The sequence below is a fragment of the Diospyros lotus genome, chromosome 8, assembly GCF_014633365.1.
Source record: "Diospyros lotus cultivar Yz01 chromosome 8, ASM1463336v1, whole genome shotgun sequence".
NCBI lineage: Eukaryota > Viridiplantae > Streptophyta > Magnoliopsida > Ericales > Ebenaceae > Diospyros > Diospyros lotus.
In genome coordinates, this window is record NC_068345.1 from 1256955 (window position 1) to 1283053 (window position 26099).

Here is a 26099-nt window from a genome sequence, read left to right on the forward strand (position 1 = left end):
TGATGAACTTACTAAAGATATTCAGACAGATGTGTCATGGTGTATGCTATTTGCAGACGACATAGTATTGGTGGATGAAACAAAAAAAGGAGTGAACACTAAGCTTGAGTTGTGGAGAAACAATTTAGAATCTAAGGGATTTAAATTAAGTAGAAAGAAAATAGAATATATAGAATGCAAATTTAGTAAAATGCAAGAGTGGATGATGTTATAATAAAATTAGAAGACCAAATCTTACAAAGAAAAGACCATTTTCGATATTTGGGATCAGTGATTCAAAAAGATGGAGAAATCTACGAGGATATCGCACATAGAATTAAGGCAGGTTGGCTAAAATGGAGAAATGCATCGGGGGTGTTATGTGATGGTAAAATCCCATTAAAATTGAAAGGAAAATTTTATAGGACAGCTATATAACCAGTCTTGCTGTATGGCTCAGAATGTTAGGCAGTCAGATACCAGCATGAGCAAAAGACGAGTGTAGCGGAGATGAGGATGTTAAGATGGATGTGCGGACATACAAGAAAGGATAAAATTAGAAATGAAATTATTCGTAATAAGGTAAAAGTAGTGCCAATCGAGGAGAAGATGAGAAAGATTAGACTAAGATGGTTTGGTCATGTGAGAAAGAGACTAAGAGACGCTCCTGTGAAGAGAGTTGATGAAATGGAACAATTAGTCACAAAAAGAGGTAAATGTAGAGGTAGACTCAAGAAGACTTTGAGAGAGACATTAAAATTTGATATGAAATATATGGATCTAAATGAGGATATGATAAAAGACAGAAATACATGAAAGTCTAGAATTCATGTAGCCGACCCCACATAGTGGGATAAAAGCTGGATATGTTGTTGTTGTTTATTTTTTTATTTGCATGTACTAAAATCTTATAAATATTGTTATTACATGACATCTAGCTACACCAATTAAGCTAATTTAAACTTAATTATCAAAATTAAAAAGATTACATATAATTACATATTTACAAAAAAAATTATATTATTTTCATGATTAGGCCTTGATCATTCATTAATCAGATTTGAAAATGCATTGGAGATGCTGATAAAAAGATGACCCTATGCGCAGAAAGACCATCATCCTGTAGTGCATAGCCAATTGACCCTGTTTCTTGTTTCGCTAGATAATTGGACCCTGTTTCTGTCTGACCATATGTATTTCATTTTCAGGGTCCAATAGTCAGCTATGGCATGGTTTGATGGTCCAAATATCCACTCCCTGGTTCTTAACTCTAGCAATGGTCTCAAGGAACAATGTTTAGATTCAAAATTGAAATTCATGCACAAAAGAGGCTCAGCCTGCAAGTAGTTTAATTTCAATGCACGAGAATCAACCAGAATTCTCAGAAGATTTTACAGATCTACATCGAGACAAAGTAGAGCACACCAGTAGGAACATAAGGTACGGGAGACCTTATTATGAGAAACTAGAACATTGTTCATAAATAAAACAGATAATAAAGGATCCTCAGCTCATATCTCTCCTTAAACCATAAACTCATGCAGCAGCAGTGACAGGAACTGGACCAGCATGCTTATCTATTGTTGCCTGCAGACCATCTTTATTTGCACCCACCATCTTGTCGACTATCGTCCCCTCTTTCATGAAAATGAAAGTTGGCATAGCCTCAACACCATAGTCTTCAGCAATACTCTGCAGAGGAAATATTGATTTCTTGTTAGATAATAGACGTTGTACTGGCAATCCGGAGTTCCAAACTAGTCATTTTTGTAATCCAAAGATAGATTTCCAAATAAATCAGGTTGCGGCAAAAGAACTAAACACAAAATTGGCCGTAAATATTTTGGATACCTTTTGATCATCCACATCCACCTTGAGGAAGATAACATGAGGCATCTTCTTAGCTATCTCTGCCAGAACTGGAGCGATGAGGCGGCACGGACCACACCATGAAGCTGTGAAATCCACCACCACCTACCGAATACTTATGTTAGTATTTGGAATGGCAAGGGATCAAAACGACACTCAGGCATTACTTGGAAAAGCACGTCAGACATTACAACTTTACAAGATAGTAGAAGGAAAGTTAAAACAACATTTCTCTAGTCCAAGAAAGCCAGAAATAGTTTCCCACCGTTACGGTACTAACTAAAGAGGCCGACTAAATATCTGCCTTTTACATGAGATGAGATAATTTCCAGTAATTGCTCCCTCGTCGGTACGACTTCCAGTTTGCATCAACCAAATACATATGTTGAATTGTTTAGTGAAGTTCCCACTCACCCAACTTTAGAGCAAGTGACTTAAGGTTCAAAGAAGATGGCCAGGTTTAGAAATCCACAGGTGAGGTAAAGACTTTGAAGAACTGCTTAATGGTCTCAACAAACCCACCTAATCGTCTAATTTGTTAAAACCCTAACGGTAAGCCAACAATTCACAATGTGGAACAACCAATTGAACCCTGAGAACGCTGAATTCAAAATTTTGTCCCAAAACAGAACAGGCCACAAACCAGCCACTCATGTAGTCGCAACGGCCCCAAATTAAACCCTGGGGTTATCAAAGCAATGCCTGCTGGAATAGTTTCTCATAAAAACTCGCAACAGCAGAGCAAAAGAACAAAACCCTAAAGCCGGACAACGGAATAAGAGACCAGAATCAAACGAAAGCACTTCTTGAGAACAAAACATACACAAACACGATAAAGTAAACAAACAAGCCTCATCAAGAATTAAACACGATCGCTAAACGAGAAGCCAGACAGCTGGCTAGGCTTTGAAGAACAAAGGGAAAAGAGAAGCGAAGAAAGAAATAGCTACCAATTTCTTGGAGGCGGTGGCCATTCGGAGCAGCTCCTCCCACTGAGCGACGGAGCGGATGATGATCACTTGTCCCTCCTCTGAAGCCATTTCTTCCCTTGAGGAGCTCTGGAATAGGGCAAGAAGATTAATAAGGATTTCCTGCGAGATCGGGAGAACGCTCGCCTCTATTTATAGCTGACGAAACCCTAGATGCTCTGTTCGAGAAAGATCTTATATCCTGAAAAAACAAAATACGATAAAAGAGAGAATATCCAAATTACCATTGACCCTTGCCTTTTTATCTAATTTACCGGAACGGACAACGTAAGCGAGTGCGAACATAGGTCAATCAAAATTTAAACATAATATTGTGTGAATATAATATTACTAATATTATCTTTAAATGACCAAGGGATTATTTTTAATTGAAATGTCAACATAATATTATGTTTAATTTTTAATAACAAATCTAAACGAGATTACATCATTCATGACTGTGACCATGACGTCATCAAGTGGGCCTCCGGATCACCTCTACAGAAATAAAGCTAACGATAAGGTAGAGACGTTATTTGAATACTTACTTTTTTTTTTCCTGTAAATTATTTAAATACGTAGTTATGTTTTTTTTTTTTTTTTATAAAATTTGTGTATTGATATGTTATATATTTATATTAATATAATATATAAATACATAATGTTGTCACTCAAATACAATAATAATTTTTTTAAATAAAATATTGTTATCAACTGCTTGAACTCTATCAAAAAAAAATATAACGATCATAAAGTTTAGAAAGTCTTCGTATAGCATAAACACTTTAATATTTAAGTTAAATATTAAAAATTAAAAAATTATATTGAATTTAATATTAGATATGTACTTTTTTTTATAATTATTACTCATCTATTTATAAAAAAATACGAAACTTTCTAAATCCACTAAAATTATGATTTTTTCAAATAATATCTATCTTTAAAGATCCACTAAAATTTATTAAAATTAAAATTATTAGACTTTTAATTTTTAATATCTATCTTTAATTTTTTAATAGACTTTTATATGTAATGTATCACTTAAATATTAGGGTGTTCAAAAAAATTGATAAATTGCGAAAATCGATCGAACCGAATCACATTGCACCACATTGCGTGATTTTTTGAGGGGGGCAGTCCAACACGATTTGAGAAATCCTCAAACCGTGTGATTTACAGTTTGAAGATTTTTTGATTCGATTTAAATCGAACAGTTCAAGTATAATATAATAATAAAAAATATATAAAATAATTTATTTTAAAATTTATGAAACAATCTGTTTATTTGTTAAACATATTGTATATATAAACAATATACACAATCAGATTAATACACAATCTGTTAAACAAATTGTTTTATACAAAAGATTGTTTATATATAATTTTTTATTTATTTTAGTTTATGGGCTAAATAATTGATGAAATTGTGGAAATCGGACCATGAAAATAGGTGGATTAATATTTTGAATATTTTGGACAAATCGTGAAAATCACACTGTACTGCACTGCATTTTGAGGTGTGGTTCAGTGTAATTTTTGCTCATCAAATCAGATTGTGCAATTTAATTTGACAGAAAAATCGCACAAACGATTTGGTATATTGAAAATGTTAAAAATTGACCAAATCGTGCACATCTCTACCTAAATATTATAAATAAATATTTAAATAATATTTTTGAACTAAAAAAATCAACATTTAAACGTGAAAGAAAGCATGAATAAAAGCCTAAACTCTGATAAATGAGAAAACTTATGAATAAGGTCAGGTCTGGGCTATCAGGCTATGTGATGGCAACAAGCGAAGGTGCCGAGAGATACCCTCCACGTGAAAGCAACATTCTAAACGTTGTGGGGCCGCCGGGTAGGGGCGCCTGTTCTGGGCGTTACCAGAACATTCTAAACGTTGTGAACCATAGAATATAATATAACACGTGAAAATGATGAAAACAATACAAATTTATAATTTGTTTAGAGGTGTCAAATGGGAACTCGCATGACCCATTTTAGAAACGGGCTAAATAATGCTATGCCCAACCATTGGGAGCTCAAACCTAAAGTTTATTGACTTAATTTTAAAGGATAAATAATAAAAAAACTCAAAAATTTTATCTAATTATTTTAATTTTGATAATTATATCTCAATTAATTTAATTAAATATAATTTTATCTAATACTTGAAATTAATTTAGAAAATGTATATCGATACTGACATAACATGTCTGATGTTATTTAATAATAATATTTGTGAGATTTATATATACATATAAATAAAAAAAATATGAATAATTGATTTAGCTAATTATAGTGACCCAATCATGAAGTTTTACTCTCTCTTTTTTATATATAAATTTCATAAATATTATTATTAAATAAAAATTGACATGTTATGTCATCATTGATACACACTTGAATAAAATGACACCCAAGTAAATCAATTAAGATATAATTATCAAAATTAAAATAATTGGATAAAATTACAAATTTTTGAAAAGATTTGGTTCTTTTTTTTTTTTTTGGTGCTATTTGCCCAATTTTAAATATGAAGGAGTTGAAAGATCAAATACATGCTTCTGACTCAATTCTGAGTGATATAATTGTAACATCCGAAATTTTAGAAATAAATAATAATTATTAATTTCAACGTTTTAAAGTGATTGGTAACTATGGAATATTTGTGAGTTAAAGAAATTTAAATGAGGATATTGAATTTATTGTATTTCTAAATGAGGAAGTGATAAGAAATTTCGAGAACTTAGATTATTAAGTGTTTAAGATAAATTAAATATTATAAAAATTAATATATATATATATAAAATAAAATAATTAAATAAAATAAGAGATTGCAAATTGGTGTAAGTTGCTGTGCGTAAGTTACTCTTAAAATTAATAAATAAATTATATATACATATATAATATTATCATATGTTAACGTATGGGTATTGTGGAGCCACGTCCAGCCTCTGCAAATTGGAGTCCAATCTGTTTTAATTAAGTAAAATGGGATGTTTGCCTAGGGATGTGGGAATAGCTTGGGCACTGAGATTTGTCCTGCCAATTTAAGGCCATTTTGTCCAGAATCCATGCGTGAAGCAGAGAGGAAAAGAGAGAAGGAAGGAAAGAAAATTAAGGGAAAAGAGGTGCGGCTAACTTGGGCAAGAAATAAAATTAAGTAATTTTGGAGTTAATTCGTGATAAAGATAGTCAGAGACGTGGATATAATTAGTGTAAGTGTTTTATATTTAGATCATAAGTTTTACACAGTCAAATTACGTGTTTTATACGATTAGATTTGATTAATATAGGTCGTAGATTTATTATTTTTTGTTAAACGTTTTACTACACAGCGAGAGTGTGAAATGGTCAAGAATCAGCTAAGTAAAGACAAGCTCTTAACCATCTTCTCGTGTTCTTTATTTCTCGTGAAAGTTTCTGTAGTTTCTAGTATTTTATTCTCTCCCTCACTGTGACTCGGTTCCACGCACTAATAATGATAATCCGCGTGATAGCTACCCTACGACTTTTATTTATTTAATGAGGTTATTGTTAGTGGAAAGAGTTAAACAGTGATGTTTTGGTGTCTTTCATTACATCCATCACGGGGCTTTGTATCGCTTCGCTTCCATTGGGAATGATGCCGTACCCGTTGGGCTAGGTTCTTAGAAAAGTTGATTATGGTTTAATGGGGTTAAATTAATAATTTATTATGTATGTTGAGATGGTTTTATGTGAATGAGAAGGAATGAGAATGGTATCACGATGTTATACGGTTATGTACATGAAGAGTTATGGAGAAATGTTGTGTAAAGTTAAGTTGAGAAGATATAAAATTAATAGTATTTATGTGTGTTTTAAGAGTATGGGGTACAAGCCACTGACTGTCAACTATGGGTCGTGACTGTTGATGACTGGATGTATGGGCGCCAGTCATCGGCTGTTACGATAAGCATTAGACGGGCCAAAAGAGCTAGTACTGTCAGATTCCCGCATTGATTTGTGCATATCATGATGTGTGTGTTGCATAGGGTTTGGGTTGCATTCACTACTAGGACATGCTTTGTGTGTGATGGGATGTGTGAGCATTTGCATGACCCGATTGGTTTAAGAGCCAACTTGGGTACTCTAGGTGAGCCGGTGCATTTAGAGCATATCGTATGTGTGAATTCTTATGTGGGCGTAGCATGGCTTGATGCTTGGTTTATGGGGGTCTTGTCATCACGTTGATACTACATAAGACATTGCATTTACTATTTGTTGCATTGCATGGTGAGAATATAAGTCCGAGAAAAGACCTTAGAAATTAGCTTGGGGAAAGCCCGAGAGAGCTTTGACTCGGCTTAGAGTTTAGCTCGGGGGAAGCCCGAGAGAGCTTCGACTCGGCTTAGAAATTAGCTTAGGGGAAGCCCGAGGGAAGTCCCGGTAGATTAGCCGGGGAGTGCAAGGTTATGATATGGGCGAGTTGCGGGGCATCGACCCGGTAGGTTAGCTGGGGAGTGCGAATCCCGAACCTAAGGTTAGGTGGTCTCATGTTATATACATGTTATGATTGTCAACAAAAGGCATGTTATGATGACAGGAAAAAGTCAAATGTTGAATGTCAGGAAAAGCCAACCATGGTTAGGAAACGACAGGTCCTATTGAATGATGAAATGGTAGCCTATGTCAAGCTGCAGCAGGTTTGTATGCGGGACTTGGGTGCCAATGTATTGTTTATATGGGCCCCAATAACCATTTATGTGCAGTTGATTTTATGTTATGCATTTAGAAGTAAGGCATGTATGGATCATGACATGGTGTGGTTGCATTGGCACGAATTGCATGAAATGTTGGGAAGAGTCATATCCATAACCAATTGCCTTCCTTTCATGAGCTTGCTGAGTCTCGCGACTCATCTTTGTTTTTCATCATTCCAGGTAAGAGTATCCTGAGATCGCAAGTGCGTACGGTAGAGTTGCGTTCAGATCATCTAGTCAGGATAGCAAGTGCAGAGCTCTCTCGAAACTAGATCCTGTGTGTCATTATACTTATGTTCAGGTTAATGTTTTATGTTTGAGATATATGTGTATTTTGTAAGCCAAAAGGGGCTCACGGTGATCAGCTATGTAATGACGATTATGAAAAGTGATATTAAAGAAAGATTATAATTTTAATAAGGGTTGTATTATTATTCGGTATCATTTTAGTAATGACTTTCTCTCGAATCTTCTTAGTGCACGGGAGCTCCGAGAGGTGGGCCGTTACAATAACTCAATGCATTTTGATTTATTTAAGGTTAATACACATGGTGACCTCTAAATAATTAAAAAATATGGTATTTAATTTATAATGTGTAAAATATCAAGATTCAATATATTAATTATTAAAAAATATTATTTTAAGTTTTTGTCGTGACAAAACATTATCGCATGCATGAACACAAAGTTTTCGTGAGTGAATGCTACGTCAACAATACATATTATATTAGATTTATTACATAAATATAACATTTGGTCTATAACAATTAAAAATTTTGACATTTTATCTCTGATATGATAAAAAAAACCAAATTTGATAAAACAAAAAAATCTAAATTTCATAAAAAGACCTAAATTTTTCATAAAAATATTAAAAAAAAAAAAAAAACAATGATGGAGTTTATTTTGTCACTTATTGTTTAAGACCTCATTTGATAATTTCAATGAAGTTTTTGTTATTTTTCATTTGAATTCTTGTTATCATAGTTTCTATTAGCTCTTTTTATGAAATTTGGTCCTTTTTGTAATATTTTTAGGTATCTTATGAAACTTAGTTATTTTTTTAATATTTGTAAGTATTTTTATGAAATTGTAGGTTTTTTTAAAAATATTTTTAGGTCTTTTTCAATGAATTTTCAAGGCCTTTTACAAAATTTAGGTGTGTGTTTTTTTTTTTTTTATCAAATTTGGTTTTCTTTTTTATTATCAAGAACTAAATGTCAAATATTTTAATTATTGAGAGGTTAAATCTCATATTTATGTATTAATCATAATTTGATGTGTCTTATTGACGTAATATCCTAAGTAGTGTAAATAATGGCTCCGTTTCCTCTCAGTCACAATAAAAAATTAAAATAACAATTTTTAATAGTTGAAATACTAAATTTCGATATTTTATACATTAAAAATTAAATATCATATTTTTTAATTATTGAAAGGTCAATATATGCATTTAGCCTTATATTTATTCTTTAAATATCAATCAATCTTTATTATGTGCAAATACATAATTCTCATGTTGTGTGTGCCCACATGGAAAACTCTTTTTAGGTTAAATTTATATTTTTATTTTTTATATGATTATTTAATTTTTTTATTATTTTAATTATACTATTTTATGTATATTTTTAAGTAAATTTAACTCTTATATTTTAACATAAATAGAGTTTGACGTGTATTTTATTATTTTAATTTATTTATTTTATATAAAAATATATAGATTAAATTTATTTTAAAATATAAATTTAAATACGTAATCAAAATAATACAAAAATTAACTTATCAAAATAATTTTTTATACATGTATGCAAGAGATTGAATTGAGTTTTGATAAGTGAATTGAATATAGATTTTTATGGTTTATAATTTAAGGCTGCATTCTCTTTACTTTTCAATTTTTAGTTTTAAGTTTTGAATTTATTTTTAATTTTTTATTTTGATAATCTATTTTTAAAAAATTGAAAACGCGTTCTCTTTGTCATTTTAAAAAATTATTTTTTAAAACAGAAAATTAGAAAACGCGTTCTCTTTGAAATTTTAAAAATATTTTTTTAATAATATTTTATTCAATAAATTTGATTATTAAGTAAATTATAAATATTTAATATTAATATATTATTAAAAAAATATATACATTTTAAAGTTAATGAATTTTGTAATATTTTGTTCCATTACAATAATAAAATATGAATAAATAAATAAGTAGATGTATTTTGAGTTTAGAGTTTGTTTTGGATGAAAACACTTAAAATAATTTTTTTTGTTTTGAGTTTTCTTTATATTTTTTTTTATTTTTAAAAATATATTTTTAAAAATAATAAAAAAACGTATTTTTATTATTTTAAAAAATTAAAAATAAAAAATAACTTGAAAATAGTAAAGAACTAAAGAACGTAATATAAGATTTTTAAGAAAGAATTTTTAAAAAATTAGGGGTAAATGAAAGGGAAACGGGGGAGAGCCGAAACCATCAAAAAGAAGGGGGGAATAATTGGGTGCCCCGCGCCCAATAAAACCAAGTCCACGTGTAAAGACGTAAACCACTTAAAATCCGTTATCCACACCATATCTCTCCCCCTTCTCTCAAACCACCAGATTTACAGTCGCCTATTGATACACCTATACATATATATATATAGAGAGAGAGAGAGAGAGAGAGAGTGACAGAAGGAAAGGAACACTCTTCACCAGCATATGTGACACTCTTCTCCATATTCCATATCCTTCTTTCTGTGGATGAGAGCTACCACTTCAATGGCATTTCCGCAGCTTCTGCACTCTCCGTCTTCTTCCTCTCTCACTCCCAAGCCTTGCCTAAACCCTAATTCGCTAAACCCTAACCCTAGATCTGTGTCCCTCACGCCGTCTCCGCCCGGCCGATGCCAGCGCCGGCGGAAGCCTGATTCCCTCCGGTGCTCGGCGTCGTCCTTCTCGGAGAAGCACCACACGGGGTCTCCCAAATCCGACGACGTCGTCGAGCTCCCGCTGTTTCCCCTCCCTCTCGTGCTCTTCCCCGGCGCGATTCTCCCGTTACAGATCTTCGAGTTCAGATACCGCATGATGATGCACACTCTTCTGCAGACTGATCTTCGGTTTGGTGTCATCTATTCGGACTCCGTCACGGGCACCGCCGACGTCGGCTGCGTCGGCGAGGTTGTTAAGCACGAGAGGCTTGTCGACGACCGGTTCTTTTTGATATGCAAGGGACAGGAGCGGTTCCGAGTGACGAGGCTGGTCCGGACGAAGCCGTACTTGGTGGCGGAGGTGGTGTGGTTGGAAGACCGCCCGTCCGGTGACGGAGCCGAGGACTTGGAGTCTCTGGCGAATGAGGTGGAGACTTATATGAAGGATGTGATTCGGTTGTCGAATCGGTTGAACGGGAAGCCCGAGAAGGAGGTCCAGGACTTGCGCCGGAACTTGTTTCCGACGCCATTTTCGTTCTTTGTTGGGAGCACGTTTGAAGGCGCGCCGAGAGAGCAGCAGGCGCTGCTTGAATTGGAGGATACAACGACGAGATTGAAGAGGGAGAGAGAGACGTTAAGGAATACCCTTAATTACTTGACCGCTGCCTCTGCTGTTAAAGATGTGTTTCCGTCTTCATAGGATTGGGGGACATAGTACAGAGCGTAAAGAGCTAGAGTACGATGAGAAAGTAATAGGTATTTAATTCTTGCTCATGTGTATTTATCACACTCGAATGATCTAAGAACTGTAAATTTTGATACTTAAATTTGGTCTATTTCCCTAATTTTCAGATACTAGGTATGCGAAATGCGTAGCCATAAGTTAAAAGATATCTGTAATGTTAAGTGCTCTCCCAGTTGGTATCAATAAGTTTTCTATTCTGAGTATTTGTCTTAAAGACAAAACTGGTGTGAAGAATTCATGAGGATTACTGAGTTTGATGTATGCTTGCATATTGGGAAAATGAAGTGAGAACAGAGTGCATGTTTTTCTTTCCTCTCTCTCTCTCTGGTTTATTGGAACTGAAAGAATGGAAACTTGAGTATAAGATACAATGTGTCAAACCAATACTGGAAAGTAGAAGTCAGGCTGTTAAGTCATCTTGCCCACAAGTGACTATCTTCTATCAGGGTTTCTAAGGGATAGCTTCTGAATAATTTCCTATATCAGTTTCTGGTCAGGGTTTCCTAAGTATAGTACACTAGGCTCTTTAAATCACATCAAGCATAAATTTCCCTGCCTTGTTCCGCTTCAATGTTACCCTGCAGTCTGTTGGTCGTGACCTTGAATCACTGGAGTGAAAATTCTGACTTCACCCAAAAGTGGGCTATTGGAAATATTTGATGGCTTTTACCGTTTAGACCAGTGAATATGGGTTAACATTTCCTTCCCACCAAGATATAGGATACTGGTGTAACATCCAGTGATAGCTGCTTGAATCTGTATATTAGTTTGCTGATAAACGTTTTGGCTCACTGTATAGTAGAGCATTTATCTATAGTTTGACAGGTATGGAACAATTCTGCCATTTAGAATTATTAGCACGAAACCCCTCTTTGCTTACTAGTTTAATTCATTAAATATTGTTGTTTAAGAGGGTGTAATCTTACATTGAGTTTGTGATAGTTTTGGATATCGTTATGGTTGATGGAGCAATGCCTTTCCTCGGTCCCAACCCAAGATGGTGGTGTAATTGGCGGCAACTTGAAGTTTGAATGCCAATCATCTAATTTGAATTCATCTTAACAATCTATTAGAAAGATCTGTCAGTAATGAAGTTTTATTTGATTGTCACATTAAGTATCAAATAGGCTTTTGTATTCACTCGGGCAGAAAGTCATATTCTAGTCATTTTCAGCAACAAATTACCACCTTGAATACTCATTCTTCCTCTTGATTGTCCTCCTTCCCTTAATCAAGCTGCAGACTGGATCATTCACTATTCACAATGCTCATTAGGGTCAAGTTTGCAGCGTGCAAACCTAATTTTACCAGTTTAAACTAGCTGTGTCCATTAACAAGCTTTGCTGCAGACAATAGTGAACAAATCTGGTTCATGAATCAGTGGAGGAGAGACCAGGTTTCTACATAAAACTTGCAATGCAATCAATCAATAACAGCAGAAGATCAGCTATAGTTCTTAGCATAAGCTTAACCTAAATTACTCCGCAGCGTGTACAAAAATGAAGTGTATTTCCAAGCTACAACAACAAAAGAAATTGCCCCCTCTGTGTGTGCCAGAATCCAACCAAGCATCGCGGCTTGCAGCTATCTATCTAAACATTCAAAACCTGTAGAAGAGAGCCCCATCCATCCAGCCAGCTGAAAGAGTCCTTCTTCCTAGCCCCTTTCACCATCGTCACATTATCGGTCCTCTGCAATTACATTACAGTCGGCTGTCAAAACCCCGGCCCCACTCAAAATTCTAGTACAGGAAACATAGAAATACAAACCTTGAGGCACTGCTTCCTTCTAGTGTCACAGATGGGGTAATCGTGCGGGCAACAGGTGCGGTGATCCCTGCAGCACACGGCTGACTCCAGCTCGCAGCACTTCCAGGAGAAGCATATGCCGAGGAGTCGCCATGTGCAGCAACAGGTTTCCCCCTGCGGGCAGCTCGTGAAAATATCGCACTTCGTAGGGCCGGGCGGTGGAGGGGGTGGGGGGTTAGGGCCAGACTTAATCGGGTAGGAAGCCAGCATGTTGATCCCGCAGACTCCTTCTGAGCTGCCACTGTTGCGAAGCATGTACATGTAGCCATTCATGCCCCAATGCCTTCCCCAAGAGTTCTTTATGATCCAGTAATCAACCCCATTCTCTGAACCATACCCTACAATCAATACAGCATGATCCAAAGAAGTTGAGCAAGGCCCAGTAAAAATCCCCTGTTACAGATATTGTCCAACCAGATCGATCAAATCATAAACCATTCCGAATCCATAACTGGAACTAAAATCACATACTGAATGATAAGTGGGATTCAGTATAACCTTGGAGTATAACTGAAATGTTCTTTCGCTGCCGCATACACCGGCGCTTACAGGCTGAGCCACCACGGCTTTCAGCAGGCGTTCCTCGTCATTTGAGGGAACATCGGTGTAACCATCAATGGTCACAACGTGTCTCTTTAACTGCATTATTATAATAAAAGACCTTTATAACTCATATCAAAGTCGAGATATATATAGTCTCAAACAAAATCTCAAAGTGGGTGTAGAGTATTGGAATGGAAGTAAGAAGTTTACCTTCTCCTTGTTGCATGACCTGTCCCCCCCTTGAAAGGGGTAATCTTCCTCGGTGTCAATCCCATGATTTTTCACAACAAATTCATACGCATAGTCCATGAGGCCGCCATTGCAGCCGCTGTTGTAAGATCGATCGCAGTCGACCAGCTCTTGTTCCGAGAGGCTGACGAGAGATCCGGTAACAATTTTGTTGATTCCTTCCATTGCGCCTGTGGCTGAAAATGCCCAACAAGCACCTAAACAATAGGAGACACTACGATAAGCTCTCAACCTTAGGTAAATTAGAGACTTTTTCACGTCTCGAACCTGTAACTTTCTAATTACAAAGAAGCAACATTAATGTTACTTCAAAAACTCACTCTCAAGCAAACGTGCCAATACAAGTAAAAGCAAAACCATTGCAAAAACAACCTTACAAGTGTGAAAAGGGGAAGCCTTTGCAATAGTAGGCATCCAATGGTTGAGACAAGAAGCATAAATATTCATATAGTGACGCCGTGGGGATCGACAAAAAAATTTAGTTAGTCAGACAGACTAAACAAAGAAAACACCATGGAATCACAAAATTTGAGAAAACGAAATTTTTTGAAACTTGATTAATGATCAACCCCTGCGGCCAAAAGGCTTGAGTGTGTGTAAATAGAAGCCAAAAATCCTAGTAAGGGCAAAGCAATAAAACAGAAAATAAATACCAACAAAAAATAATACAAAATAGAAAAAAGGGTCAAAACTGATGATTTTGAGGCCCGAAATACCCCTAAATGATTTAATGTTTAGGCATGTTGTAGAGCATTGAATAAGCCTCCCAAAGATATCTTACGGTGCATATAACTCCTCTTGGATTGAAAGTTATGGCTCATTAAAATTAGAGTGCGAAAATTAGGCCCTATTCAACTTTTGATGGTCCACCGACACATATATTCCTTTCAAACCACCTCCACATCATACACGTACTGCCCAATCATGGCAGATCTTGCATGTTTTGCACATCTTGTCATTATGTATTTTTGATGTGGCTAAAATTAACACACCAATGGTATGCCACCACATAGACAAGGGAGACACGTCAGTGACGTCACACAAATCACATTTGATATCCCACAAAAATAAAATACACCAATGTGATTCCACCATCAGTGGTAACCATTAGTGAGCCTTTTCCAAGGAAGTATTAATAAGCTCATAGACGCATCTATAACAAATCATATCACGACACAAAATTCAAGATTTGGGACGGATAGACTCCCTACAAGATTGTAAAAACGCCCCAAGGCACGTAGATTCCTTAGAATTGCAAACTCCATAGAGAAAAGATAGCCTCCCTAGAAGAACTCCTAGCGAGCACACAAGTCGATTATGTGGGGATGTAAAGAAGCAAGGCAAGTCGACTCTATTATAAAATGCTTGGTCTCATATCAAAGATAGTCCTTGCTCAAGCTCATCACTTGCTTGGATTTATAAATACAAAGGTACGATAACCATGTAAAGTATATTCTCTCTTAGTCTTAGGCATTCTGTACTCACACATCTTTTCTCTCTCCTTAAGCCTCATGACTTTTGACTTAATTATCAAAGAGCTTTCCCAAGTACACTCCGAGCTAGTTCTCTATTGTGGTTTCAGGTACCTCGATGGTTGCTACACAACTCAAGGCGTTGCAAGGTATAGAAAAAATTAAAAATAAAAGACCAAAAAAACCCTAAAAACAAAAATTAGAGACAGGAAACCCCTGTTTAGTTTCGGAAAACATTTTTTAGTTTTCTACTCGGGTTTTATAGCTAAATATGTCTTAAAATTTTATGTTTAGAAAAATCATGGCATTTACTTTAAAAAAAAATTATATTTTCTGATGTTCTTTAATTCATAGTAAAAAGTTCAAAAATTAGAAAACCGAGTTCTCTATTTTCAAACAAGAAAGTCAATTACTTAAGAGAACAACAAATCAAGCCTAGAGAATAGTCAATTGGGCTATCGATCCTGAGCCGATCGGCAGAAGAAAAGGGCAAAACATGAACTATGAAATGAGTATGTTTACTTGAAGTGACAAGCCAAGCAATTATAAGAGAATGCAGGAGAAGAAGAAGATCAAATCACTTATCAACATAGAGAGAACAACAAATCAAGAGAATCGGCAGAAAACGAGGGCGAAACATGATATGTTTCCTCCTCTACAATAACTATGAAATGAGTATGTTTGCTTGAAGTGACAAGCCGAGCAATCAGAGTCTAGCCACCACCACCAATCAACGGCAAAATGGCCCAGTTTCTACACAGATTTTTGTATGTTTATTGTCGGAAGTAATCTATCAATGCGCAGCAATAAAAGGGCGAAGAAACTTAGCGATTACAGAGAAAGACCCACATACCGCAACTGCCCTGATCTTTGACGGGCGTGACGGCGCCAGTCTTCCTCCAATCCACCAAAGAAGGAACGCGGAGAGCGGGGCCGGAATCCTCCGGCGGCGGCCTGAAGTGGAATTGAGATGGGGCGGCGGAGAGGCCCAAGCGGGAGGCCTTGAACTCGTGGAGGGTGAGATCGGCGAAGGCGTTGAGCGAGAGCGTGTAGGAGGAATTGGCGAGGGCGTTGTGGCGGGCGACGAAGGCGTAGTTGTCCTCGAAGACTCTGAGCCTGTGGAGGCGTTCGTGGGAGTCGGAGTAAGCCTTGCCGTGGAGTTTGCACCAGTCGTCGAACAGGCCGGAGGTGAAGGAGGAGAGAGAGAGGGGGAGAGGGGAAAGAAGAGTGAGAATCGCGAGCGACCATAACCGTAACCAATCCATGATTACGGATAGATGGCGGCGATTGCTGATTTGTGGGTGTTTTGTGGGGACTGATTCCGCCGGATGCGGAGGGCCAACGGGCCGGAGAGACTCGTCCGACGACTCCGCCGTTAGCAGACAAAAACAGAGAACAATAAACGCTCACGATTCGCCTAAGACAGCTAGCTTTATAGAGCCCTTGGATTGGCCTCTCTCTCTCTCTCTCTCTCTCTCATTTATTGGCTTATTAATTATATTTGTACAAATATAAATATATATGGGCTTTTATTGAGATATAATTATTATAAAAGGATAAAATTAAAATATATAAAAAATAGTGTATTGCTTCTCTCAAACTCATTGTCACCAAGATTGTGAGGTAGAGCCGGAAGAGTGAGAATTTACCAAATATAAAATTTTGGTATTCGTGTTTGATTCGATTTAATTTAAATAAAAATTTAAGGTTAAATACTCTTTTTAATCTTTAAAATAATAAAGTGAAGTTAAATGTTGTGGAGGTGAGAAAATCAACACAAAAATGACTTTAGAGTGATAAAGTCATTTTAATGAAATATGTAATGATTAATGACACTTAATCTAAATAGGTAATCCTATACAATAAAATAGGTAATATATCCTTATATTGATTTTTTTAGAAAATCACACTTACACATGATTTTAACAATCACAATAATTAATAAAATCAATGCAATAGTATATTAGATATTTTGTTATGTAAAACTTTCAATGTCTCTTGTAATATTGAGTTTAAACTTATTTAAGCGTGAGTTCTATTTCACACCCGAAAAATAGTGTGATTAGTAAATTTAAGAGCTCTTTGATTCAATTTCGGTTAAGTGCATTAGAGGGCTTACATTTGATTTGAATATTTTGATGAGTTAGATGAACAAGGATTGATGATATTTGGGACTCATCATCACAAGTTATTCTCGGGTCAAAAATTTACAAAAGGAAATGGGGTTGAATCCCTTAATTTATTTTTAACACTCAAGTTAGTTAACCAAAAAGGTGAGCACATAGAATGCTAGATGACTTGAATACCTTTACCTGTTGGAGACTTAGACCTTCAAATAGGTTAGGTTGAGGCTTAGTTGAGTAATATACCAAGAGTTAACCATCGAGATATTTGAAATTTGGCCTATTGTGCGAAATAGGGGCAAATCTCTTAGGTCAATTCCAAATCCCCTATGATTTGAATTCATCAGTTTTCTTTGATATAGACTCTGTAGGGGACCTGTGTCCTTTAAGGGGTAATTTCGTATCCTTTAAGGGTAAATGGGTAATTTTGTATCCTTTATGTGCTCCCCATCATTTACTAAATAAATTAAAACTCAACTCAACTTAACCAATTTACTAGACAATTTTATATAATAAAACCTATTTAACTACATTTCACTTATCCCCCACCTTATTAATCTCGTGATTTATATGACCAAAATACCACCAAACCATATAAGAAGAGAACATAACACCTCCAAAAAACACTAACATCTAAACATTTAATCACACACCTATAACCTTAGTAGTACTTTATTATTAATTTACTTTATTTGTCCTTAGGTCCAAATCTAAAAGTATGAGAGTTAATTTTGTCGCGTGTTTGAAAGTATAAGAGATTATTTGGCCACTTAAAAAGTAGAATGATTAATTTTACACTTCAATTGGGGAGAGTTAATAATTAATAATTGATTTAAAGTCATATAAGAGTAGAATCTATATATATGTTAGCTTTGAGACAAAATTATCTCGATTAAGATAACTTCTAAAATTTTAATACCATCTAGAGTTCACCGAGCTCAACCAAAAAAAAATAAAAAATGATTTACATAAATGTGAAAGGTGTGGGGATAAACATGAGCCAACATATACATGCCTATACTAAGTGGTTCCATACGAAGGTAACTAGTTTTAAATATCTCAAATTATTATTATATTTTTTAATTCTAAAAAAGAATTATATAGCCTTTTAAAAAGTAAAATTATTATTTTGATATTTCAATTGATGAGAGAGTTAAGAGTTGAACTAAAATTATATCATGTTAGAATCTATATACATGTGTTAAACACAAAAAATACAAGTTAGCTTAACATAAGATTATCTCAATTAAGATAACCTCTAAAGTCTTAATGCCATCTAGTTCATCGAGTTCAACCAAAATAAGAGTTTGATTTATATAGATATAAAGGGTGTAGGGGTAAACACAAGCCAACACATACATGCATATATCAATCGGTTTCATGTGAAAGTAACTCTTTTTAAATATCTTAAATTATTATTATATTTTCTATTATCTAAAAAATAATTATTTGAATTTTTAAAAAGTAAAATAATTAATTTGATACTTCAATTAAAGAGAGAGTTAAGGGTTAACACTTGAATTAAAGTCGTATCATGCTATAATCTATATCTATATATACATATATATGTTAAACACAAGAAATGCAAATTAGCTTAATATAAGATATCTCCATTAGGATAACTTTTAAAGTCTTAACATCATTTAGTTAATCGAGGTCAATAGAAGAAGAGTTTGATTTATGTAAATATAAAGTGTGTGAGGATAAGCATTAGTCAACATATATATGTCTATATCGAGTGATTTCACACGAAAATATTTTTTTTTTTGATATGTCAAACCAGGGACGGATCCAGCAATTTGGGGAGGGGTGGGTTGGAGCTAGACTAGGCTGAAATGAATTTAAGCTAGATTTTTACATTAGAATTTTAATTTTTTGTGGGCTGCCCTGGACTTCAGTCTAAGGTAGCTCACATTTGTATTCGTCTCTGTGTCAAACCATTATTACATTTTTTAGAATCTAAAAATAAAATATAATGGCCTTCAAGACATAGATCTAGTAGTCAGATAAACAATATATCAGTGTTAATCCGATAGCTTGCGAGTTCGATCCTCATCCTATATAAGGGTCAAAACTTCATTCTATAATTTATCTCTCATTGATATAATTGACTACAAAATACAAAAAAATCGAACAAGACTACCATATGAAATATAGTGGCGGAAAATAGAACACCTTGAAGATCCAATAATTCGATTATCGAGCTCACTTTCCAAACCCTTTCCCTTCCATGGAGGGTAAAAACAAGTGGTGAAGAAAAGATTAGCTTTTTAGAGAGGCGTAAACGTGGAGACGGCAGCGGGTTTTACATTCGCTTCCTTCGTCGGTGTCGTCGTCTTCCTCTTCCTTACCCTACCAAGCAAGCGAAGCAGGGGAGAGAGAGAGAGAGAGGGATCGAAATTGGCAGCTAGCAAGGAAGGCACAAACGCGAACCTGCTGAGGTCTCCGATGTCGGTGAAGGCTGTGGGAGCAAACAAGAATAGAATAGGCGTTATTTAACTGCCAGTCTGACTTTTTTCGCGTAATACCAAGGGCCTGAATGATGGACGTCGATCCCCGACACTACGAAAGCATTGTGAGTCTTCTCCTTCTTTGGATTTGGTTGATTTTTCGGTTTTGCATTGTTTTGAGATCCCGATCCTGAAAACCCTATTGTTTTATTTTAGATTGAGGCTTTTTTGAATGTTTCATTGGGTCGTGGATGGATTTTTATTGCTGATGTTGAATTTCTTGCGGCCAATTGTGGGAAACCCTAGTTTCTCCGTCTGTTGCGTTTGTGAAAATTCCAGACATAGCCAATAAGGTGTTTTTAGATTATATTTGGTCAAAAAAGAGATGTTGGTAACTTGGTTAATCTGTACGTACCTTAGACTGGATTAGATTATTCAAAAGAATTTTGGAGTGATTGCTATTCAAATTACTGAACAATGTAAACAAAATGGTTTCAGGAGGATGACGGTTAATGTTCCACCATTTTATTGTTTTTAAACTCTCAGAAATTGAAAGCTGATAAAATTTGTTTACTAGGTGTTGAGGGTTAATATGTACCGCTGCCCCACTGCTCTCATTTTTGTCATTGTTAGATTTTCGGAATTGAGGGTTATAATTTTGTGTGTTTAATGAGATATCTGTAGTCACATTTGTTGCTTGTGTAAAAGGATAGCAATTAGTATCCGTGGACAATGTGAAATTTCTGACGGTTTTCTTGTTTGCATCACTTCATAGATGGGATGGATTTTCAGTTCTCATCTCCTCCTTTTGTTCATGCTCTGTCTCTTTTGGATACGACAAATCAAATCTTAATCCCATTAGGTGGAGTCAGTTAAATGAATTATAGCTCGCTAATAGTTTCTATCTATGCCCATATCATTTGTAAAGCTTTAACTCATATCATACATACAAGTCTCCATCGAAGTGTTTTTTTGGTCTTCTTACATCTCCTTTATTAAAAACTTATTCCATTCCATATATTTTCCTCGTAGGAGTCTCTGTTGGTCTTATTTTTACATGATCAAATTATCTTAATTGTGTCTCATGCATCTTGTCTTCATTAGGTGTCACTCTGACTTTATTATGAATAATCTCATTTCTAATTTTATCTTCTCTTCTATAATCAAACCAGCTTAATTTTATCTCATGCACCATATCTTCATTAGGAGTCACTCCAACTTTATCATAAATAATCTCATTTCTAATTTTATCTTATCTTATATGGCTACACATTTGTTGTAACTTCATCATCTTTGTCACACTCATATTTTGCATATGCTGGTGTTTCTGTAGGATAATATTCTTGCCATATAAAAGCTGGTCTTATAGGCATCTCATAAATTTTTTTCCTTTAGCTTTAATGAAAATTTAATAAAATGTCAGGCATACTTTTTTATCTCAACCTTATATGCATTCCTTATTTTGTCCTATCTACTAAGACAATTGCATCTACAAATAGCATACACTAAGACACTTATGCCTAGATATGTTTTGTAAGTTCGTCCATTACAAGGGCAAAGAGACACTGGCTTTGTATAGAGCTTTGATGGTATCTAACTATAATTAGAATTCATATCTTTTTCACATGATTTGACACGTGTTTCTGCTCCACGATACATGCCTTTTAATAACCTATGCATAAGCAATTATGACTTCTTTTTTCTCAAAGGCTCTCTAAAAGACTTCTATATGAACTTTGTTATAAGTTTTTTCTAAATCTATAAACACCATACGTAAATTCTTTTGTTTCTCTCTCTCTCTCTCTCTATTAAGCAGCTCAACAAGTATGTAGTTTCTATTGTTTTTAGATACCTTGATTTCTAAGCCTTTGTTCAATTGTAAACTCTTGAAGTTTCATAGTGTAGTTCATTAGTTTGATTCTCTATAATTTGTACAACTTTGAATATCTTTTTTATTCTTATGAGTAGGCTCTAAAATGCTCTTACTCCACTCATCTAGGATCCTTTTTGATTTAACGATGACATTAAATAATTTTGTTGACTGGAAAAAACCTTTTCTCACATGTATTTTCATGTTTCCATTGGGTACTATTGGGTCTAATTGCTTTATTATTCATATTTTTCAATGCTTATGTTATTTCATTATAACATATACGTCTATAGAACATCTAATTCCTATTCTCTTTAGAGTTACTATGATACCCTAGCTGCCTAACGTAAACTTGTTTCTCCATCTTCATTTAATAACTTCTAGAAATATTTCTTCCATCTCTTCAAGAAATACGGCTATAGAGGTTGGCTTGACATTTGGTCAATAATTTAACTGCATTACATGATTCTAAGAATGCACTCTGCTACTTCTTATGAGGAAGAACAAATTGGCCCCTTTTGTTACTGTGCATTATAGTTAGCTTGTTCCAAGTTGAGCCTTTTTCCGTTCTTGTTTTTTTTGGGTATGTTAAATTGGAAATAAATGCAGCAAGATTTCTTGCTTCCTTCTGTATTCTGATGTGGGCCTCCCTTGTTTTCATGATTCTCTTTAACTGCTTACATAAACAATAGATACATGACCAAAATCACATTTTGAAAATAGAATTCAAGTCCTAATGCACTGATTTTGGTTGAGATAAATGGATATTAGTTGGTAGATAGCTGGCGAGGTGATACAGACCTGTTGCATCTTAATCTTATGTTCTCCTCCAGTTGCTTGGTTCTTGCACTGGGGTTAAGGTTTAATTCTGCACAACTCAAGATAGTATTCCTTGTCGAATCGTCTTTAGCCTGAAGCATGTCCAATGTCCTTTATCTTTAAATTCTAATTGTTTCATTCCTCTTTTTTCTTTGACAGGTTCTCAATGACAATGACATACACAACATTGTCCTCTCATATCTTGTGCACAATTGCTACAAAGAGACTGTGGAGTCTTTTATTGCTTGTACTGGGATGAAGCAGCCAGCTAATCATCTTGAGGACATGGAGAAAAGAAAACGTAGGTGATTTCTCTTTATATTTTTGTTAAATCTCTGGATGTGCAATGCAAGAAAGAAACCCAGCTTCAATTTTTGTCTGTCCGGATGCTCTGCGAGGGTAGACTATGATTATAAGTTGCAGAAAGATTTAGGAAGAAGAGCTATGTTATTCATCAGTTTAATCGGAATATATACAGAATACATCCTTGCTAGTTTCCTATTATGCACCCTTAATTAGGAAGTTACATCTACACTAGTTAGGAAACTTACAGCTAGTTTTGAGAGAGTGATTTATTCTCTACTCAAACTAGGAAAAAGTTGACTTTACAATATAAGGAAACTAAGAAATTAGGAAACAGGATAATTAGCCAACTAACACAGCTAATGACTTAATTAGTTGTCTAACTAATTAATCAACTAACTGGTTAGTTAGTTGACTAAATGGATTAATTAGTCGATTAACAAAGTTAATTACTCAACTAATGCCAAGACAGATATTGCTTGAAATCTCGGCATAAGTTATGCCCAGACCACACATTTCATGATATAAGAAAGCTACATGTTATGTTCATGACTTGCTTAAATTGAAAATTCGTGGACAAGGTTTAACATTTTATTCATGATAACATAGTTCCAAAAGAATTGGATGAAAATGCTTAGTTCATTTAGCTTTTTCTTTCTAGAATGTTGAATACTAGAGGTCTTTTGCATCACTCTGAGTCTTTTTAATATATACCAAGCCTTTATCCCACTATGCAGAGTTGGGCTACATGAATTCTGGCTTTCAGTTTCTTTCTTTCTCTGATTTTATCTTCTGTGAGGCCCATATAGTTACATATGATTATAAAAGTGACTAAGAAAATTTTAGTTTTTGTAAGCAATTAACGAAACCTTTGTCCAAGCTTTTTTATTTAAATTTTTTTGAGTAGCTTTTTTTCCGGTATCTTTTTGAGCCAATTTTTTTTGGCCAAAAAAGTTGTGCCTGGAGGAGTTGAAGTGATCTATTTTATTAGTCAAAGTGAAATCTTCTCAAATTAAACATAGAGGCAATGAATTGGGTAACTCTCTTCAATGATATAAATATGGGTTAATAATAGTTTATTGCCCTGTTTATTTTATTTCTTATTCTCCTATAGAAATCAAATGGTGGTAGGCGGTTACTTTTATAGAGTACCATTAAACTCAGCTAATGTTACCACCATTTACTTCTTATGTCCAGGAATTTTTCATTTTGCATTAGATGGAAATGCAATGAAGGCAATTGAACTGACAGAACAACTTGCACCTGACTTACTAGATAAAGACAAGGACTTGCATTTTGATCTTTTGAGCCTTCATTTTGTTGAGCTTATCTCCTCTAGGAAATGGTGAGCACAGTAACAATGACTTTCTTAAACTTGCAAGGTTTGCAGATTATTTTATTTTTACCAAATTTACATTTCTTTGGCAGCACAGAAGCTTTGGAATTTGCTCAGACTAAGTTGACACCCTTTGGAAAGGTGCAAAAATATGTTGAGAAGCTCCAAGTATGTATCTAAACAGTAACCTCTGGCATTTCATGTTAAGCACTTCTCACCTGGTTGTCTAGTCATTGAAATGATTGAAGTTTGCACTTATTGCAGGACGTTATGGCTTTGGTAGCTTTTGAGGAACCAGAAAAGTCTCCAATGTTTCATCTTCTGAGTTTGGACTACCGACAACGTGTTGCTGATAGTTTGAATAGAGCAATTCTTGGTTGGATTTCTTCTAATATCTGTCTTGCTTTTAAGAGTATAATTGTAGCTAGAACCTGTTCTATCTTTATGTGTTTCCTTTTCATGTTCTTGCAAAACATCTTTCGATTCCTTATTATTCTTTTTTGTGTTACTCACTGGAATACCTAGGGAATGCTAACCTGCCGAGCTATTCAGTTATGGAGAGGCTGATACAGCAGATGACAACGGTTAGACAATGCTTAAATCAAGATCTTGGCAAGGTAGACTGATGTTAGTTCCTTCACTTTTTTCATGCATGTGGGTGTGTGGAATTCTTGAATGCCTACTTATGCTGGATTATTTGCATTAGGATCTTCGGCATCCTTGACTACCTCACGGGCAATTTTTCTGTTTATCAATCCTCAAATTATGTTACATATGTTCTGTCTTGTCAACTGAGGCCTTCTGATTTCTTATCTCCTTGTTTATTTTCCTTCTAATTGAATGGAGGACAACTTAAAGAAAGAATGATTTTCTGATAATTCTTGGAATAATTTGTGCCGGCCTATGTCCTATCATGAGCAACATTAAAAGGGAAGTCACGATATTGCTTAGCCTGTCATTGAATTTGAATTTTTTTGTTTTTGGCATTGAAATTTAATTGTTCAGATCTTTACTTCTCCAGATAAACATTCTTCCCTTAGTATATTCAGTTTCTTTTCTTGGGGAGAGAGATTTTATCTGCTCCCGATAGAAATTAAAAGCTGGAACTTATTATAGATGGCCTATCTTTACTGCATTCTCAACGTTTGTGGTTTGTAGGATGGATTCCTACCATTTTCTTTAAAGGATTTCTTGAAGAGCTAAATCGAATGACCCTTAGGAGGAGGTCTTATTTCTCAATGCGTTATCGGCTTTGCGGTGATATCAAATACTTAGTTTTCACTCGATCATGTTGTGATTATGGTTTTGGCATGCAACTTGGTCATGGCATGGCTTGCACTCGTATGAATGTTCATCACAGAAGACTCATCGCAGGCACCTGGGTATTGGCTTTTACCTGAAGTACACCTTCCCCGTCTCTGGTTGTCCTCAAGGGGCCAACAACTGGCCTTAACTAATGTTTAGTCGGTATTTATCTTAGTTTGATCGATGGATCAAACAAATTGTTTGTAAATGGTTGTGTATTATGGAGTTTCGATAAATTGATGATCATGTAATACCATTAAGGCTTCAATCCTTGCCAAAATGTGTGAATGTCTTACAGTCCTTGTGTAAGAATAAGGCTATGTTGCATACTAGAGGTTGAGCAGACCTTCACGCATGCTTTTGTTTATCCCTTTGATTTCTCTATATATGCTGTGGACAATAGATATGGGAAATGCTATTTTGACACAGAGTTGACACTCTTGTGGCATTCATTCGTGTATTTATGTGTTGTATTTTATGTCATGTTAAATGACCGTTTGGTAAGGGCTAATTGCCTCAAGTTGTTGACTTAAAAAATGCTTTAACTGCCTCATAATCTGTAGAAACAGGTCGGTTGGTGGGTTTTGTCAATGCAGAATAATTTAATGACTGAAGGTTTAATTGAGG

The 26099-nt window shown here is 35.0% G+C and overlaps 4 protein-coding genes across 5 annotated transcripts; 2 read left to right on the forward strand and 2 right to left on the reverse strand.

Annotated features, from left to right (window-relative positions):
• Positions 1-1297: 1297 nt before the first annotated feature.
• On the reverse strand, positions 1298-2966 carry LOC127808953 (thioredoxin H1-like). The gene is made up of 3 exons (XM_052347704.1): positions 2799-2966; positions 1831-1953; positions 1298-1671 (listed from the first exon to the last, which is right to left on the reverse strand). Exons 1-3 carry the CDS (start codon positions 2886-2888, stop codon positions 1516-1518), a joined length of 369 nt encoding a protein of 122 aa, XP_052203664.1. The 5' UTR covers positions 2889-2966; the 3' UTR covers positions 1298-1515.
• Positions 2967-10182: 7216 nt separating this feature from the next.
• Positions 10183-11362, forward strand: LOC127808410 (uncharacterized). Its single transcript, XM_052346937.1, has one exon. The coding sequence runs from the start codon at positions 10283-10285 to the stop codon at positions 11147-11149; it is 867 nt and encodes a 288-aa protein (XP_052202897.1). The 5' UTR covers positions 10183-10282; the 3' UTR covers positions 11150-11362.
• Positions 11363-12550: 1188 nt separating this feature from the next.
• On the reverse strand, positions 12551-16682 carry LOC127808409 (low-temperature-induced cysteine proteinase). Its single transcript, XM_052346936.1, has 5 exons — positions 16120-16682; positions 13756-13991; positions 13501-13641; positions 12964-13395; positions 12551-12885 (listed from the first exon to the last, which is right to left on the reverse strand). The coding sequence occupies exons 1-5, from the start codon at positions 16529-16531 to the stop codon at positions 12787-12789; spliced, it is 1320 nt and encodes a 439-aa protein (XP_052202896.1). The 5' UTR covers positions 16532-16682; the 3' UTR covers positions 12551-12786.
• A 2894-nt stretch (positions 16683-19576) lies between these two features.
• Positions 19577-25760, forward strand: LOC127807111 (uncharacterized). 2 transcript variants are annotated; one of them, XM_052344746.1, is made up of 7 exons: positions 19577-19964; positions 22688-22829; positions 24029-24176; positions 24260-24335; positions 24432-24543; positions 24693-24794; positions 25326-25760. In XM_052344746.1, the coding sequence occupies exons 1-6, from the start codon at positions 19929-19931 to the stop codon at positions 24791-24793; spliced, it is 615 nt and encodes a 204-aa protein (XP_052200706.1). In that variant the 5' UTR covers positions 19577-19928; the 3' UTR covers position 24794; positions 25326-25760. The 2 variants fall into 2 exon arrangements, with proteins under 2 accessions (XP_052200706.1, XP_052200705.1); XM_052344745.1 differs by having other exon boundaries at positions 19579-19964; positions 24693-24784.
• Positions 25761-26099: the final 339 nt, after the last annotated feature.

Coding starts and splice junctions, on each gene's coding strand:
- LOC127808953 (XM_052347704.1), bottom strand. CDS start 2,888: ATGGCTTCAGAGGAGGGACAAGTGATCATCATCCGCTCCGTCGCTCAG. Junction 1,954..2,798: donor CCACCGCCTCCAAGAAATTG/GTAGCTATTTCT, acceptor AGTATTCGGTAG/GTGGTGGTGGATTTCACAGC. Junction 1,672..1,830: donor TGGATGTGGATGATCAAAAG/GTATCCAAAATA, acceptor TTTCCTCTGCAG/AGTATTGCTGAAGACTATGG.
- LOC127808410 (XM_052346937.1), top strand. CDS start 10,283: ATGAGAGCTACCACTTCAATGGCATTTCCGCAGCTTCTGCACTCTCCG.
- LOC127808409 (XM_052346936.1), bottom strand. CDS start 16,531: ATGGATTGGTTACGGTTATGGTCGCTCGCGATTCTCACTCTTCTTTCC. Junction 13,992..16,119: donor CAAAGATCAGGGCAGTTGCG/GTATGTGGGTCT, acceptor CCTATTGTTTAG/GTGCTTGTTGGGCATTTTCA. Junction 13,642..13,755: donor GGTCATGCAACAAGGAGAAG/GTAAACTTCTTA, acceptor ATAATAATGCAG/TTAAAGAGACACGTTGTGAC.
- LOC127807111 (XM_052344745.1), top strand. CDS start 19,929: ATGATGGACGTCGATCCCCGACACTACGAAAGCATT. Junction 24,177..24,259: donor CTTATCTCCTCTAGGAAATG/GTGAGCACAGTA, acceptor TTTCTTTGGCAG/CACAGAAGCTTTGGAATTTG. Junction 24,785..25,325: donor TAAATCAAGATCTTGGCAAG/GTAGACTGATGT, acceptor TGTGGTTTGTAG/GATGGATTCCTACCATTTTC.